Source organism: Leuresthes tenuis, unplaced genomic scaffold, assembly GCF_036924035.1.
Source record: "Leuresthes tenuis unplaced genomic scaffold, fLeuTen1.0.hap1 SCAF_20, whole genome shotgun sequence".
Lineage (NCBI taxonomy): Eukaryota > Metazoa > Chordata > Actinopteri > Atheriniformes > Atherinopsidae > Leuresthes > Leuresthes tenuis.
The window spans coordinates 11,484,454-11,503,878 of record NW_027325374.1 but is presented as its reverse complement, the minus strand read 5'-3'; the positions used below and the strand labels follow the sequence as shown (position 1 = coordinate 11,503,878).

Sequence of the window (19,425 nt, the reverse complement as noted above, 5' to 3'; positions counted from 1 at the left end):
AGTTTTTCATTTTGGTTTCTCTCCTGTAAATGTTGTTGTACAGGTTTAGACTCTTTTTGTCTGCTTCAGGAAAGCCGAAGTCCTTTTATTATTGTTTTGTAACTTTTGTAGTTTCCTCACTTAATCGTGCCAAATTCAAAAGCAGCTTTCGCCACTGCCATCGAGCCAACTGCGAAAAACAAATAGCGGGATTTCCCTACTTGGCATCAGTCTTGGATTTCCTCTCAAAGTGTGTCACACTGAAATTAAGGTTAAAGTGTTTGGGTCTTAACTTTGTCCTTTGGTTGAGCTGTTTTTTTTTTTTTTTTTTTGCTACGTTGAATTGCTGAACATAATGTGAGAAGTGAAACTTTTCACTTGCTACTGAGGGATCTTACTTAAAAACAGGGAGTGGCAAAAGTAGGAGTTTTTTGTTTTTTTTTACTGTCACTTTATTTAAATGAATGACCAGAAAAGGCACAGTCTGAGCTCAAAAATTCAAATGTTTTGTCCAGCTGGGGTTGCAATTCAATGCTGTGACGCAGACGATGCAACCCAAGCACAAGACTTTTTCCTCCATCCACACCAGCCCAGCCCCTCACATTCCTCTCTACACCCTCTCAGTGCTGCTTTCTGTCATTCTTCTGGAGCTGACCTCCCGAATCACTCTCCCTCCCCAGCCCACACATTGTTTTGATTTCCAAAGGACACTCAAAACAAAGTTCCACAGATAATTCTTTATGTTATTTACATTTGTGACATTCTGTTCTTTTGGCCACTTGAACAAGTATTGTTAGGTTTGGCCAGGTTTCCTTCTCGCAGTATGAAGTAAGATCTGTTGTGGACTTTCTGTGGGACTTGGAGCATTGTTGACTCTTTTGGGCTGTCACACTATCTTTTTTTTTTTTTAACCCACCAACGTGGTATTTTCCCACACAATAGATAAATATTAACAACCTAAAGGTACAGTTTAAAGTAAGTACTGAGTAAAAAATCTAGTTTAACTGAAAAACTAATATTTTTTAGCAGTTTATCCTTTTTGCAAATGCCTTAGAAGTACTACATGTTTTTTTTTTTTGTTTTTTTTTTTTATTGAAGTGGTATAGAAACAGATACTGATACATGCAAGGAGGGACATCTAGTGGTCAACTGGGGTGGGGGGGGCACCTCTCCACAACGTTACCTACTAGTGAAAAAAATAAAGGGGGAGGGGGTTTACTGTGGTCTGCACTTTCAAGTGTGAATCAACACGAAATTAGGAGATTTTCATGAGTTTAAACATGGAAGTAATAATGGAATCTAAAACCCTTCAAATAGAAAAGATATAAATGTCAGCATATGTTAGTGTAATTCAAAATGATTTTCTGTTGTGAATTTTGAAATTTATATGTATGTATCATAATGCCAGTGACGTCAAAAGATTCACTTTGACTTTATCACTCGACATATTTGTAATTTTAATAATTTTCTGTGCTTGAACTCCACTTTATTTGTCTCATTGTGGTGTTACTCAAATTATGAATGTCAAAGAACATTGCTGCCTTTTTCCCCTCCTCCCTTTTATTGCAATTACAAAGGCCTTCTGTGTTCATAGGGCACTAACCTGTCTGTATAATTAAAGTGTTCTCTGATGCTCCAAACCTGTGAATTACTGAATTTATTCCATAGCGGTCAGATGTTTTTGCATTTATGGCCATGTATGTTCCAGTGGTGAGATTTTTTGGATGTATGGTAATTTGTCATTTTAACACAGACCTGTGAGCAACTGCAAAGGCAGATTTAATAGTCACTGGTTAAACTCTGATGTCCTTGTAAAGTCTGGTCTTTACATGATAGCCTTAGAAACCTATAACTGGTAACATCATTCTGAGGTTCTCTACATATATGACAACTCATTTGAGGTAATAAATGAAGCCTCTAATATCAGAAATGTTGGAACACTCTTCACCATATTGATGCACTACTCAATCTGTGAAATTATCTGTGAGCCTATTGATGTCAAAGAAGAGAATACCCAGACTGTGAAAAATATGGATGCCATTGATCCATCTTCATTCAAAATTACCACCAGCTCTGATCAGGAGTGAACTGAGCTAAAATTAAATTAGCTATACTAAATTGAATTAGTATATCATGAAAAATTCTGTTTTTTTAAAGTCTGACACGCCTAGCAGATGTCAGTCGTACTGTATTTTAAACCACTTCCGGATGGCCACGCCGATCTCTTGTATGTGCTCTAAGAAGACCACACAGAAGAGGCCACAACCCACTGAAACGGCTTGAAACTCACCACTGCACTGACTAGATTAACTGGATTGGGGTGCTTTTGTGGCTTGGTAATAACTTAGCTGATGATGTCAGACACGGTATCTGCAGAAAACACAGTTGAGCTCTCTTGGCAGACAACCTATACAGAAATTCCCAGCCAACAGTTCAGCATCCTCCTTTTCAGTGACAGGCCCAGGATTAGACCATCTGTTGTTGACAAGCACTGCAATACCTCTTTTAATGTTACCGTCCCGTCTGCAGTCTCTGTCTGTCTACCCATATCATCTGAAATCCAGGAGGCATTAGAATCGTTCCTAAAGCCAATTTTTGATTAAACAAATTGGAAAAAATATATACTCAATGTTCTTATTGCACATCTCAACTTGAAAAATAATCAAATGTGATTTGATAAAAAAAAAATGATGTGGCATCACATGGGTCAAAACTCAGCTTTGTCCTTGTGATCCACAACAAAAGTTCTTCTCAAAGACAAACAAATCTTGTTTCTATGGAAACAGAGGTTTGCTAGTTGCCGACTACACAAGGTAAGCCTCCATATCACTGCAAATAATGTAAAGGATTTCCATACTACAGGGATTGGTGGGTGGGTTTTTTTAAACAAAATAATAATGGTAGTACTTTTCAGTTTGTTATTAAGTTCATGCTAAGAGTGTGATCTTTTAAGAATAAAAACAGGTTGTGCTATTTGCTAATCATCTGTAGCATAAACAATTATGTATTTTTCAACTAGTCTCAACAAGCTTTCTAAATTTTGTTAAGGATCTCAGTGATTTCACTCACCAGCCTCTTGTACAATAAAGTGGGAACAAAAAGTGCAACAGTTCTGCCATGAATTTGGTTTTTCATTTCTGGAGAGATGCTGTTAGCTGTATAAACTCGCTTATTCATGTGGTAATAATGTTTGTGCCACCTTAACTACTTTTTAACCACAGCAGTTTTTTTAAACTACGATAATGAATTATATTTCCATTAATTATATCAGTATTTAATTTGGGATGATGCACACATTAGAATGAACATTTTATCTTGTTTTAATGAAGACAAAGGATATCCAAGTTTGTCTAAATTTTCCTTGGCAATGAGAAAGACCATTGAAACCCACATTTCCCTATTATTTTTTCAGCGTTTACAACGATCCACAAAACTTAATGAAGATTGGTTTAATAAATCATGAAAAGTATGAAGTAACTGTAACATTTTGTTTGGAGAACATTCTTTTAATAAGAAATGTCACTAAAGTGGAACTGGAAATGCTTTTCATTTAACTGAACATCGTATTTGAACATACGCCACCACCAGCAGAGGTCCTCGTGTGTACACAAATGTGTATTATCATTCTCAAAAGACATTGTGAGTATATCCTTAAAAGTAGACGTGAAGCAATAATTGATTGAGCTAGGCTTATGAATATTATCTACTTTTGGCCAAATAAGTTTGGGATTTGGACTCTTGGTCAGACAACATTTGACTGGTAGCCATAATTATTTTATTCCAGCATTGCATCATATGGACAGAAAATACAGAAACGCACTCTAACTTATTCAGTTTTATTTAGGATAAAGTGATGAATTTAAGTCACACCCTTCTTGTGCTATCTAAATAAGTAATAAAAGGTTGTGGTCTAAATATGATATATTTAGGATTCCATTGATTTATGAGTTACTGAACACTGCACAAGGAGCACAGTAGGTTTATGTAGAGCTAAGAGGTCAGAAGTAACGTTGCGCTTCTTCTCCCTTCTTATCTCTTTATTAGCAGAAAGAAATGACTCTTGGTTGTTATCTTGTTCTTGCCACACTAAGAGTTTGCCCAGCCCTTTGTCCAGCAGCATTACTCTGCACTCTCTCAAACGCTAAGCTGCAGCAAATGATCGTCCCACACTTGTAGCGTCTGCTGGCTCAAATCAACAGAATTGCCTTCCTTTAGTTTTAGTATTTCCACCCCAAGGTAAGAACCATTTTTTTGGGGTAGGCTCTTTGATGGTTGGTTATCAAAAGGTCCGTTAGTACTGTTGTAAAACAACCATGTACTTTGAGGACAAGTTCAGCAGTGCAGTACAATATGGCATATTTACAGTACATGACTTGTATTGACTTACGGTGTCAAATTACAAGGCCTGTGGAGGCATAACTCTAAAGAGGACTGGACACACAAAGCAAAATATCTCTCACACACATTTCACAGGCCATGAAGTAACTGCAATGAATATGAATCTTGTAATCTGTTGACTATGAAAAGTATGTTTAGGAAACTGGGCTTGCTAATATCATCACATTCCCAGAATTACAAGGTACATCTTAAATGCTATCAAACCCCAGGTGAATTAGAAATGCAACTCCCCCAAAAATACTGTCATATTTCGATTTTACAAAACAAAGCTTAGTTTGTCTTGTGTTCCCTCAGCAATCTGTAAGCACAAATTAAAGCAAGTTCATGTTTGGCCTGCCACTTAATCAATTTAACTTAATTTGAGTCAGTTATTTCTGTTTTACTTACACGTATATATGCTATGAATTTAGTCTACATTTCATATAAAGGTGGCCTTTGGACATTTTCACTTTGATATCGGCTCGATGCTCCTGGGAGCTGCTCTCTGATGGCTGGGCTCAATAGTGGTTAATGAATGCAGGCATCTTCCAAGAGATAAAAGTAACAACTGTTCCTGCATACAGAATTTATGAGCTGTGGTGGAGATTTAACATAAGCATAAAGCTGTACATGCTGTGCTGGAATCTGAAACGTCTGAAATGATAAAGGCTGAAAGTACGGTGACCGTACAATTACTACAAATTAAATGTGAGTTATTTATAGCAGCATGTATACAACGAGCTGTTTGTTTTGTTTATCTTTATTCGATAAGCGATTTAAATTATTTCTTCAGTGACACGTTAACTGTTTATTCATTTTTACCTCAACAAAGCTCAACATTTTTACTGTCTTACCTGGCTAAAAAAATAAAAAATACTCTGGGGCTTTTATTTTATAATATCAAGGCGGACGTTCTGTGTTTACACCAGCTGACATGACAGAGCTGATATAAATAGTAATACCCTTGCAGTGCTTTGGGAGTCTCCTTTAAAAAATCTTACCGCGTCACTTGGATGAGGTTGCCGAAGTCGGGCATCTAGCCCACCAGCACCGGTAGGCCTGGTTTTTCCCCACCCCCTGTTTTATTCCACTTTAATCCCTGTGTATCGTTTTAGTGTTTAAATTTGCCTTTGAATTCCGTGCTCCTTGGACACATCTACTGTACCCGGACAGTATGACTAATGACTTCTAACCGAGACGCGCCGATGACTTTCAGCGGTAACCTCTCATACGGGAATAGACACAGGGTTTAAAATTAGATAGCTTAGTGTGTGAATATACTCTGTTAATAATATAGTAGCTGCTCCTTAAGAAGACGCTCCTGCGCCGACTTGGCACAACCACAGACTGCAGCCACACTGCAGGTGACTGAGCCGGTCTGCTGTGGGCTGACAATATGTTCACGCGTTAAGTCAAGTTGTTTGACTTTGTGTTACATAAGTAGTTCAGACATTTTGGTGTTCAATTCCGTTCTCAACGGTGATAATAAACCCAGTGCTCTCGTCTACACTGATAGGTAGACTGATTAGATAAACATGAAAAGCTAGATAGTGGCACACGTGACCTACATAAATCCTAATCTCATGCTGGGTTTAAAGCCCATATTCCCTATCAGTTATCCTCTCAGCTATGCATTATATTGCACCACATTATTCTGAGTAATGCCTGTTGGCAGGCGGCAACTTCGAAAAAAAATCTGAACCTTCAACTCTCCAGTTAGGGAATCTGGTTGCTTTGCCAGACCGTGGGGGCATTGTTTGGATCTCTGCAAATTAGTACAGAGTGTATCTGAGTCATCAGTTCTGTTCTATGATGAGAAATTTATATCCTGATAGGAGAAGTCGCCACAACAAGGAGAACAATACCTCTATCAATGGGTCTTAATGTAGGGGGGGTGTACTGTAAGCTTGCAGAATCGATGTCAAGATGCACTAACACTGTTCTGGGGGCGTATGGTGATCTATGACAAATGTTGTCTTTTTCCTTCATTTGTCACCCGTTTCCACATCATTTTGTACGTCGACTACACTGATTTCTCAATCCCATTTGTATTCAGAGTTGGAGAAAGCACTCATATCCTAACTTATGCAAGTCATGTCACAATGTCAAAAGTTCAGCAAAAGCCAGCATTTGACTCTATAAATATTTAAGTATAATCACCTAAAATGCTAAAACAACAGCAGCCAAGTTTTTCCATTAATTATGCTAGTGAGTGGCTTTTAAATTTAGTTCAGCTCTATGGACTATTTGTGCAACCAATGCCAGCCATAACATTTATATTAGATTATTGTATTTTTTTCTGTTTTGAGGACCCACAAAATAGCAAAAACGTAAAAGAAATGACTTTTCAGGAATGCTGACGTTGTTTCTTGGCCAGATGGTTGAAGTTTATTGTGTCGTAGTTTCCTGTACAGCTGCTCAAACTGAAATTTTGATGTGTCACTGGTGGAGTCGTGCAGTTCCCGTGTCCCAATAACTTATGACAGTGAGTCAACTTACACAAGAGTGCGACATCTTTTAGGTGTATTGCAGCCCTTGATTCTAAGGATCTTTGCCTGTTATGACATGTCGAAAATATTAGGTGTGAAAATGGCCTGTGGCCTCTGTTAAGGACTGACAGAAACGGAGTAGAAATGATATATTGGTCTTTTATTATTTTCCTCTGTTGTGGTTTAATTTTTCTGATACTTTTCATAGGATAAAACAAACATCAAAGATAAATATTGTTATCTTAGATAAAGAATATGCTTCAGATTTAACAAAACTGTGCAACGTTTAGATAGATTTACATTCTACCATTGCTAATTTTGCTAAGTGCCGCAGATTTGCCTCATTTGTGGAAGAGATATGTTGAGACAAAATCACTACTCACTTCACTCAAGTTATAGCATGCCTGCAAAAGGCAAGGTCTTTAGCTATAGACATATCTGCTTGATAAATAAGTGACCGGCATGGTTCCAACCTCTGGCATGTCTAACTAAGTATCTCTAAAGGAATGTAAGAATGTCTGAGTGGAAAATAGCTATGAGGTTTAGAGGCTGCTGCAGTTATTTGAATATAATGTACAGTGACGTTTGTGCCTGTCCTACTTGGAGGCTGTTTTTTTCCCATTAAGTGTAATGAGCCTCCTGTTTATGCCTTCCTGTTTATGCTTTGTCTCATTGTAAACACTTTCCCCTGGAGTATTTAGGCATCTTAATTTCTCTCCAGCTCTGGACACAGTGTGATTGAAGTGTTGTTAATTTTGGCATCTTGCTTTATTTCCAGAATGGACTGGAATAAAACAGCGTGCCTCTTGAGATCCTTTGTCTTTGTCAAAGAAAAAAAGAAACTTTCTGACAATTTCATTCTTCCCATCTCTTTTTTCCAGAAAGGGACCACACAGCAAAGATGACAGCTCCATCAAACTCAACCCATGCAGCGCAGCAGGAGCAGCGCTTTTTGGTGTTGTTTGACTTCGATGAGACCATCATCTGTGAAAGCAGTGACGATGCTGTGGTGCGGGTTCTGCCAGGCCAGCAACTCCCTACCTGGCTGACAGACACCTACCGGGAAGGTCACTACAGTGAGTTCAGTCAGAAGATCTTGACCTATATGGCAGACCAAGGTGTATCTGAAGAATCCATCCATTCAGCGGTGAAAAAGATCCTACCCAGTCCTGGCCTCTTGAACCTCCTCCAGTTTCTGCAGAACCACCAGCAAGACTTTGAGCTTGTGGTGGTATCAGATGCCAACATGTTTTTTATTGAAACGTGGCTGGAGCATGCTGGGCTGCGTCCCCTTTTCAGGAAGATTTTCACTAACCCAGGCAGCTTTGATGCCACCGGTCGGCTTGTGCTTCAACCTTTCCACTCGCATTCATGCTCCCGTTGCCCAGTCAACATGTGTAAGCAGGCGATTATTCGAGAGTATTTGGTGGACCGGCAGAAGGAGCGCGGTGGCACTCCATTCACCAGGGTGTTTTACATCGGAGATGGGTCCAATGATGTGTGTCCCTGTCAGGCCCTGGGACCTGAGGACACAGCCTTCCCCAGGAGGGACTACCCCATGCACACGCTGCTGGTGGAGATGCAGCAGTCACAGTCCCCCAAGGTCAAGGCAAACATCGTTCCATGGGTCAGCGGAGAGGACATAGTGGACTGCCTGAAAAAAATGATGGAGGAGAGTTGAAAACTATGTGTCTCTGCATACACAAAGGAGTGAAAGAGGAAGGGAAAAACAGAAATGGTGCACCAACCCCATGTGTATTGATTTTAGTCCAGCTACAATTGGCACAATTTATAAAGATATAGCTAACCAATAGGACTGATCCTTCAAACCTTATTTAAAACTGTATTTAATGTTGTATGCAGCATTAGAACAACCATTTGAATTCAGATGAAATCGCTCGGAGGTTAAGATTATCATTACCATCTATCAGTCACTACACTCCGGTTCTTAGAAACTTCAGATAACATTTTAACCAAAGCGATGTGGCGTGCTCTGGAGTTAACTTAAATCACCTCAGTTAACAAACCGCCCCCTTGAGTGTGAATTTACATGTGAAAATATCAGTATTTCATCTCGTGAGAAATGTTGGCAGAGAAAATTTGTATAACAACTATTCTAAGTGTAGCTCAAAACTAATTCGCTTCAGCACTTCATCAAAGGCCTCGATGATGGAGCTTATTGTCAAGTGTTACCCCGCTATCTGGGACAAAAGACCACATATGTTGTGTCAGGCAGAGAAAAGGACGGCATAGAACAGGGATAAAGTGGCAGAGACTCCGGCACACTACCTGATACCTAATCCAAGGATTGATTATACAACAGTAATCTACACCAGCATGAAATGCAACAGAAACGCTGAAGCCATGCATCTGCCTTTTCGTCCAACACCATAGCCAACAAAGCAACTGTATAGCAGAGTTCAAAGTTTAGATTTTAAAGTTTGTGTGTTTAGTCAGCAGCTAACTCTTGCTGAACTTAAACTCCAGTAAAACTTACAGCGAATGTTTATATTCTCTTACGAGTCCAGCACCTGCATTATGTCTAAATGTATTCCAGGTAAGCAACAGCACTGTGTGGGTTTTTTGCTTTTTGAATTACTGGCATTATAAACTCAACACGTGACCTCATTTTGTCTTTACAACTCCAAGACAAGGAAGGAAAATTATATTTGAAGATATGATTAGAGGTCTATTTTTAGTATTTTAGAATTATGTTCAAATTTAGAACACTGGAATCTTGTGCTACAGGGTTTCATTTTAATTTTTCCACCGTATTACTAATAATATTGAACTTGTTGATTTTCTGCAGCCCGCTGATACTTTCAAGAACAACTCTAATTCCAAAAAAGCTGGGATGCTGTGTAAAATGTCATGGAAACACAACAGTGTCATAAACCCATCATTTCTTCAAAAAGGAAACACAGAAAACGCACTGAATGTTGAACACGAAACATTTTCAAATCAAACATCTTTATGGCAGCAACAATTCTCAAAAACGTTGGGACAGAGGCGTGTTTATTATTGTGTGGCACCCCCTCTTTTTTTAACAACAGTCTGTAAACATCTGGGCTCCTCTACTACAAAGCCAAGCTGTGTAATAGACAGAATAGATTTTCAAAAAAAGGTTTCAAGTTTCTCTGTCCATTTTAAATGAGCTTTTGCCCAGAGAAGAAGGCTGCGTTTCTGTATCTGTTCACATACATCCGTGTTTTTATTATAAAGTGTTAAGGTGCAGTTGTGGATGGCGTGGTTCTGAGCCCATCCTGTGGTGCCATGACAGAATCATGCCTGTTTTTAATGCAGAGGTGTCTGTTGGTCCAAAGATTACTGGCATACAATATTGATTTTCCACAGTGTCCCTTAAGTCTCCAAATGGAATATTCAGTATCTTTACACTATTACGCTGAGGAACATTATTCTGAATTTTCTTCACATTTTTGCTTCACGTTTTTGCAGATTGACTTCTGCTCATCGTTCACTTCTGAGAGACTCGGCCTCTTTGAGGTGCTCTCTTTGTTACTGACATACTGCCAAGTAACCTAATTAGTTGCAACATGTTGCTCCAGCTGTTTCTTTTTAGTAGGCTTTTGTTGCCCCCGTTCCAACTTTTTTGAGGCGTGCTGCTGCCGTCAAGTCAAGATGAGCAAAGAATTTTCTTGAAAATTAAAATGTCTCACTTTTAAGATTTGATATGTTTCCTGTGTTATATCGCGAACGAAATATTGTTTTTTGAGATTTGCAAATCATTCCATTCAGTTTATTTCTACATTTTACAAGGCAGACCAACATTTTTTGGGAATTGATTGATTGTTGCTTCAGGCAAGAGGTTTCTACCACCATCAAACCAATACAGATATCAATAGGAACAATTGAATGCTGACTGAAAGCAGTAAAAGAAACAGTTAGCTTGTGTGTTTGTTAACTGATAATATAGCCTTAGCAAACAACATACCGCTCTGTAAGTGAAAATGTCCTCTAGCCAGTGTTTTAGTTTCTCAGGGAGTAGAGAAGAAAAGCAAGCTAAGCTGATGTATGAATATATGTTCATTTGCACCGTCACATTTTCTGTTCTAAGAACAAATAGTTTCATCTGTGACAGAAAAGGTAGTTGCTCAGGAGATTTAACTGACGCAGCTACAGCAAGACCCTGAAATTCTTTGAGATCAACATCTAATCCATCTATGCTTTGTGATTAGGACACTAAAAGTCTGTGAGCTTTCTTCCATTTCATTTTCAATAGTTGTTGGAAATGTGACAGTTTAGCTTACGTGTGTGAAACTGTAGGTTTGTGCAATAATTAAATGCTAGATACTTGATATTAAAAGAGAGGTTAAACATCAAGTGAAACTTGACATTTTCAGGGATGCAAACTGACCCCAGATCACAAAATCACACTGTTTTAGTAAAACTTTAATCATTATTAAGACAACTGAATAAACTTACGTGTTCTAAACTGATCTTTTCCCTTTTTGTGGTGCATTCACACTGTGGCTCTTTGTGTGTTTAATCAAAAGTCTGATGTAAATGCATTAATGTAACGGGAATATAAAGCCATTATGTGATTAAATGGTTATGCTTGGTGCTTTCTTTCTGAGACCCAAAAGTAATATTAAGAGGAACCATACTTTAAAGATGAATTAAAATCAATGTAGCTCATCAGTTAGTTATCTTTAAGAAGAATGCTTACAAATTCTTTATTACCTGCTACTTAGTATTTATTTGAGTCTTATGGAACAACAATTCTGATAATCGCTGTTGTAAGAGAGCCATCGTAGCTACTGAAACTACCCAAAGTTCAGTCCAAATTAAGCAAATGAATATTCTGTTATTGATTATTACAGTTTTATTGTAGGAAAGGGACAGTTTATTCTTGACATCGCTTGAAAAAATGATTGTAACATATATTATTTATTCTAAGTTCTTCTTTAGAGAGATAAATTGCTGATACATAAAGTAGAAGAAGGGGTGGGGGCTCTAGGGGAAGAATCTTTCTTCTCAGATGACAAGTTACTTTCACAGCAGAGACAGAAGCGGAGGACAGAGGAGACCTAAAGTTAGAGGAGTCATCTCAACCAATTTGTCAACTTGCAGATCTTCAGCCAGCTTACAGTCAAAGTGAAAGCAGAAGTGCAGGATCAGATGAAAAGCTGAGGAGAATGCTAACAAGAGAGTGGAGGCAGGGCAGACAGAGGGCAGATGACACATGCATGGCTGCATGAGCTTTGACGGCAACGAAAAAAGGGAATGATGCTGAGGAGTTGGAGCGTGAGATAAAAGAAATGTTTGTGACATCTAGCTATTATTTACAGGCACTATCTGAGTTCCAGATGAATATATTTGATAAGGTTTTGTGTTTAGACACTTTATAACTCTTAATGACTCCATGGCTGCAACTGATCAAACCAGCCAAAGCAACCTGCCAGCTTATCCAGCTTAGTTTTTTTTCTCTTTGCATAACTGCACCCTGATTTTGTAAAGGCAGAGAATAAAATTACTTAGTAATTGTATTCTTTTTCTTTTGATTGCACACATTTTTGCAAGAATGTATACATGAGTTTATTCATTTAAAGTAGATTCTCAGCGTTGACATTGGATTTGCTGTCTTTGCACTTTCTTCAGTTAAATACAGTGTTAAAATGATTTTTTGCTGCATTATATGGACATTTCCTTATGGTAATCTACATGTGTTGTGTTTCAGGAAATCCTCAGAATGCTGCTGTGAATTAAAAGTCTTTCACTGCCAATCGATTGACCTGTTGGAAAAACTCAGCTATGATTGTATAGAATATGAAAGCGAAGCCCACTTAGAAATGTGTACATGTAGTGGAGATGATTCACAATTTGGTTTTCAGGAGTAACAAACCAAATCGGTTGGAAATCCCTTTACAGTATGCGGCGCTCAACTGCTCTTTACATAGCTTGGCCTGGAGATGGCACCAAACCCACACATCTTACTCAACACTACTCCAGAGTTTCCTGAGTGAGAGGGACTTTGGTCAGTTTATAGAACATATCCATCTTTCAGCTTAGAGGGTGTTGTTTCACCGAATTGATAAGAAAACAGAGTGACAACATTAGAATGAGCAGAATATCCCTCTCTCACTGAAAACGACAGCAAAGGCTTAAGGCTTTCATGACAGAGACGGCTTGTGGTGCCCTGTGTCATCATGTAAGTTACACTGCTGAGGTCACCCAAGTCATTTGTTAACTCAGCTTTCTTACCAGCATGCAATTGAGCCTGTTCTGTGTCCATTCACCCTGCCAAGATCTGGTTGTTGCATTTGACCCATATTTAATTTTTCCCTGCACGGCCTTTTTTCTCAAAGAAAATCATGTGATTTGTCTTCGCACTGAATCTCCTCAGCTTTGTTCTCTCTCCAAATCTGTTTGCTACGCTGATCTAATCTGACACTCTCTCCCTTGCAGGGTGATCCCATGCCATTGTTGCCATGTAATGATATATTGTATATGACTGTATAGTCATCAGTCCACGCCCCAGATAATAACGACACCAGCAAAAAGCTGACTGTTAGCACAAACTCACTCCGGTTTTAGTGCTATGTTGTCCTCTTATTTTTTTTCAAATATGATTCAGCTATCACTGCTTGATGAACATTTCTGTTTGCTCTGAACTTTTCCAACTCCCTGCTGATCCTACCAGATTTGATCCTTCAGTTTAGTTCCCTTTAAAGCCTGGCAATAGAACACATGCTGGGTTTTATTAGTGTTAAATGGACAAAACATAAATTGCAATAACCTCCCGAGGTAAGTAGATGGAGAGAAAATCCTTTTAAAATCAATCTGTGGGGAATGATGACGAATCGTATTTGAGCTTTGTGTCTCGCAGTCAATATCCAGAAACCAGCTGATACAGCCCTTCCTCCCACCAATAACAGGGGACACTCAACTGTTGAAATGCATTAATTTGCCAGCGCTGTCTGATGATTGCATTTATGGATAACCTCATTGATTCCCCTCCATTCAATTACTGCTTCCGAGGTGAAAGATAATTCAGTTAAGGGACTTCAGCCTTGTCGGAGGTCATTCTGAATTAGGACGGGAGCCTTCTTATGCCAAAATGCTATCAGGCTGATTAGGGTTGTTTTTTCCTACTTCTCTCTGTTTCATTCCTCTGGTGATAGTTTAGAATGCAATGCCAGCCAAAAGTCAAGCTTAATAGTTTTGAGTGGCAGAAAAAAACACATGGAGATGGAAAGGAGAGAGAAGTGTGGCCTGTCTGAGCTGTCTTTTATCTCACGTCCTTGAGATGAGCTGTGGAGATAGAACAGAATTCCTCCACTTGCGAGTCATCAGCTGCAGAAACAATGCTTGGATTTTATCTGCATATCCTTGAGGATGTTTAATATGATGGAATAAACCTCCCTGCATTGTGAAGCCCTCATGAATGCAAGAATTGTTCACTGAAGTTATGAGAGTGAGGGAAATTGACAAAATGCCATGGAATGCGTGATGTGATAAATTACAGCAAGGATTAGATTATAAGAACCAGATGCTTCAGTAGCAAAATGTACTATCAAGGAAGCACCTGACTAAAGCATCCACAATATCAAGGTCCTTGTTTCCATAAATTTTATGTTGCAGCAAAATTATATAATTTATTAGAGCTAAACTGCTTTCATTTTTTCATATTTTTTTTACATATCATACACTTGTTTTTCTTGCATAAAGTTGCATAAAAAACATTTATGTAAAGAATGTATTTGGCACACCTTTAAGGAAGCTTAAGGGGTATGAAAGGGGTGTTCAAACAAGCCCGAAAAAGTATCACAAAAAGCCAAGTTCAATGGAAGAAGATGAAACAGACTCCTGTTTTAAATACATAATATGTGTTTGAACACACTCGTCTTTGCGCTTTTCATAAAGTCCTTACCAACTCCTTCTATGACTGGAGAAAACCAGCAAGGTTGCAATAAAGCTTTTTGTTCTACACAAATGCTGTAGGTTATCGTGAAGACAGTTTTTTACATGCTCTGCTGCACTGAATACTTGAATGCTGTCCATCACTTTTCTGGAAAAACAGACAGTGACTCATCCCTCATCACTAGATTAACATCATCTTTCATGAGGATATAAAGGCAAAGTTGAGGGGCAAGATGCCACAGTGACAGTACAGTGAAAATATGTGGCTGTGTAATGTTCCAAGTGGTAAGACTAGTATTTCAAAGTCACTTTTCTTAGGCATTCACGTACAGAAACTGTAGCAGGTGACACAAAGCCAGTGATGCACTGAGAAAAGAAGGTGTTGGATTGAATGATCTGGAGGACACACTTTGTCTGTATTTAATCCTAAATCCTAAATCCATAATGATATATATGATATACATATATATATTCAGTAGATAGATTTGTACTACAATGTCAAATAGTAAAACTGCCTCTTGATATTTCATTTTCTCTCTCTCACGCACTCACTTGGACACACATAAACCCCTCCCTCCTTGCTTCTCTCAGACGGAGTTCAAACAGTTTGTCTTCTTCAGCATTCAGGCGCTCTTCTTCAGTCAAGTCGGCGGGTAAGAAAATAAGAAAAGCGTGCTGTTTTTTTTTCTTTTTCTTTCTTTTTCTTTAAATGAGTAGGACGCTTCTTTATGTATTTGTTTGATGAGTGCGGGAGAAGACGGTTAATGTTGCTGTGTTTCAGAGGTGAAGATTTCTATCCCTCTTCACGGCAGAGGGAACTCATTTTGCCGGTTGATAACGACCCAGCAATGTGCTCCGAAAAGGTGAGAAAACAGAGGGTTGTCCTGAGCATTAAGCCGAGAAATCCATGGAGAAAATAATTGGCCGAAATGTTGCCAAAAGACTGCAACGCAATGGTAAGGCAGATGATTAACATTGAGATGTATCTTTCTGTCTTTCCCAACTATTTGTGTGAGTTTTGGCATTAGCAAGATTAGCTGATCTGACAATTTCAGTAACGTTTGCTAGCAGGTTAGACAGCTGCTTTACTTTATTTTCAGTTATGATAAATTCCGTTCATAGTTGTTGGCAAACTGTTAAGAAATAAATCCATTGTATTTTTCCTCAAGGTTAAAACAAAAAAAAACAAAAAAAAAACAACCCTCTTAAATGTTTTTGAACGACTTTCATTTGTTAGCATACTGCTAGCAACCTGGGCTGCAGCTGCGCTTTTTTAGATTTATCCAAATATGGTGCTTCTGACCACAGAGATGTAGTTTTTATTCATGATTAGGTCAGCTGCTGCTGCCATCTTGTGCAGTTCGCTCTTGTAACAGCGTTGTTGGTGTGATTTTTTTTTTTCCATGGTGAATAAAGTTGTGATGGACTGGAACAAACTCCACAGTTCATCGGTGTAACATCATATTTTGTGACCCATCACATTCGCGGTGTTTTTCAAAAAGATTTTTATCAGACTTTCTGCATCATTTCATGAGTTTGTGACTGGGCAGTTGACCAAATATTGTCAGGTCTGTTGTTCTATTGATATTTGTGAGTCTCTTTGATATTAAGAATCATATTGGGGCGTTTTTCTTGTTCTTTCTTTTAGAACAAACGGCTATGAAAATGTAAACAGCAATATTTTTTATAATAATTACATTTTGAAAAAATGTATATATGAGATAAGCGTGATAAAACTGTTAAAAAATGACAGTCAAACTGAATTTCCCACTTATATCTTTGATAATACGCCCTATATTATATCACAAATTATGTCCAAGCAGTTATTAGTGAACAATTATTTGATAAATCAGAGGAAAAACAGCAATTATGAACTTTTTCAGAGCTACGAGCTACACTGATGTGTGTGTGTTAAAATCACAACAAAACTGATATCAACCTAAAATACCAAAGAGTCCAACTTGTATGTTTGCAGGCAGATGGAGTTTGAAGTCTCCCTGGATTCCGGCCACAATATTGAGGAGGAAAGGAAGGAATCGAAGTATCACACAGAGGTAACAAGCAAGTTCATTGTCTAGAAATATGTGGAATCTTTTTCCTTTCTTCTATTTGTTAGATCCTATGCTGCCTAACAACCTAACTCTCATTGCTAGAGGGTGGTGTCTAGATCCAATTTTGTTCCATGTCCCATTGTTTGTGTTTTAACATCTTTGGATGGCCCACATTGTTAGTCCAAAATATCCTCTGGGATTTGTGTCAAGAAATGTTGAATTTAAAGTTTAGGTAAGTAACTACACATGAATTTCTTTTCTGTAGCTGTTCCAGGGGACATTATTCTTTCATTCAATTCAGTTAAATTGATTTAATGCTACTTTATTATTTTCCAAAGGGCTTTCTGAATTGTATTGCTGCATAATAGGTTATTGTCGTGGATTTGTTGTTGTTATAGATGATAAATGAAAAAGAAACAACAACAAATCAATTGACAGACTTTTGGAAAGTTGAAGTGTACTGGAGAGAGAGTACACTTCAGCCGAAATCTTGACGCCTCGTCTTCAAACTCATCTGCATATCTGTATTTGGCGTCTTAATCCAGGAAGTATTTGGGCTTTGGAAAGTTCAATAGGCCGCTCCCACCTGCAGTAGAGTTTCTCAGAGTTTTTGGCTCCCACACATCATAGAAGCAGCAGGAAAACGTCGTGGCAAGTGTTAGCTGTATGTCAGACGCTGACCTTATGGTTCCAGCATGCCTGGTTGGAGTCCAAACAGGGATCTGTGTTGCAAGTCATCCCCTCCTTTATTTCCACCCTTTTTTTTCAAACATCAGCTTTCTACAGAGTAGTGAGTATCTAATTAAGGTTAAAAAAAATACAAATAAAAAAACCCAAAACACCCAAGTGCTTGAAAAAGCAGAGTCAGCAAACTGCAAAGGTTTAACGGTTGCCTTTTTGAGTAAATAGCTGGTGAGTGTTTCATATTCAAAGATGGCATTTTGGGTGGAGCATCACATTTATGGCTGTGAAGGAAACCAAAGACCTTCATGTTCACAGCTTGAAGCCCTCTTAGATAGGCTTGTACAAACCTGGGAAGCTGTTTTTTTCTTTTACTGGCTCTCTAAGAAACAGGAGGCTGCTGGTCGGAGAATAGACATCTGGAGACAGTGTGCCGTACCACCCTCAGGCTTCCAATGTAGCCATATTAAGCCTCTTACAGACGAGCACTCCTTTCTGTTCATCTGAACGTGCCAGCGTCATGTGCGAATGAGCACCCTGGTGACTTTTCTTTAAAAATTTGCACCTAATAACATTTAAGTATCACTTTAAGCACAGCACAAGTCTGAGCTGCATGTGCTCACATTTACTAATTAGCACACGCAAGTAGGAGTGGGTGAATGGACAAGGTTATGTCTTAGATGATCTTAATTTAGCATGTGATTTGCTTTTCGGATATGCTTAAATACCAGGGCTGTCCAAACTTTACTACTACATTATTTTCAGTCCATTATGAGGTATTTTTTCTCACGTCGCTTGAGCCAAACATTGTGCTTTACCACATAAGTGGAAGTAAGAAGCCAGTAAGGGTCCTTTATCGCAGCACCAGGTTTCACGTATAAAAGCAACATAAAGTGTATGTTATATCATGTTAGAAATGCACTGTTTCCAGCTTACCCGATCAACCTGTTCGTATTCCCAGCTTGTTACATACTAACACTTGACCAGGAGTCCATCACACTGGTTTTAAATGCTGAGCTGGTAACATTACAGGCGCGTGATAAATGCAATTTACTATATATTTTAATGCCTGATCGTAATGTTTTCTGAATCTTAACCACACACTTTTATTGCCTGGGGAAGTTGTTGGCTGTGGCACTAAAATGAAAGGAAATCTAAAATAAAGACAAAAAGTAAAAAGAAAGAAAAAGGAAGTGAAGAAACAGTTTGAAGCTTAAAGATGAACACGAGTTACATGCTGTTGGAGTCAGGCGTCTCTCCTCCCCTCTTACCTCCTTATGCAGTCCATGTTAATCGCTGATAACCCAGCACTATAGAATAATGTCCTTTTAAAGGTTGTTCGGGGTCTAATGAAAGAAACGCACAATTTGTGTCAGTCGGCGCCCAGTAAGTTCTTTTGTTCTTTCTCTTTTACTGTTTACCAAGAGACGTGGGTTGAGAAAAGCGATGTTTTCAACTGCGTCCATCCACTTCCAGTATCTTTTACTGATGTTACGCTAACATGAGCTGTCACATGGCAGCTGTTACTGTCATGTTGGAGTAAGAGGCTTGTTAGAGCCAAATATATATGACTTGATGGCACACAAATGAACGTGCTTTGCCCCACGCGGCAGCAGGTTTGGCTTTGCCGATGAAGTGTGTCCCTTTTTTTTCTTTGTTCGTTGGAAGGATTCGTGTTTGGGTGGTGATACAGTTGCTGTGCCACTGGCCCTCCAAATGGTGCATTACACAACACGGCCAGATGTGCAGTTTTAAAGGGCACATGACTCTCATTAAGGCAGAGTCAGACGTCAGGAAGCATGTTCAGTCATACATTGCAGATGGAGACGGATCTATTTTCTCAGTCGCACTCATTGGCATTGCATCAATAATGCCAAAAATGCAGCGTAATTTGCAGTTACGGATCAGTTTTGTCCTGTGGATGTATTTTAAAACAAATAACAAATCCAGTGAAAATTTAGTTGTTT

The 19,425-nt window shown here is 38.7% G+C and overlaps 1 protein-coding gene across 1 annotated transcript; it reads left to right on the top strand.

The window, feature by feature from the left end:
* Window positions 1–5,304: 5,304 nt before the first annotated feature.
* LOC140277943 (probable phosphatase phospho1) lies at window positions 5,305–11,410 on the top strand. The gene is made up of 2 exons (XM_072372796.1): window positions 5,305–5,409; window positions 7,727–11,410. Exon 2 carries the CDS (start codon window positions 7,747–7,749, stop codon window positions 8,524–8,526), a length of 780 nt encoding a protein of 259 aa, XP_072228897.1. The 5' UTR covers window positions 5,305–5,409; window positions 7,727–7,746; the 3' UTR covers window positions 8,527–11,410.
* The last annotated feature ends 8,015 nt before the right edge of the window (window positions 11,411–19,425 follow it).

What these genes read in the sequence shown, in the direction of transcription:
- LOC140277943 (XM_072372796.1), top strand. Translation starts at nt 7,747, where the DNA reads ATGACAGCTCCATCAAACTCAACCCATGCAGCGCAGCAGGAGCAGCGC.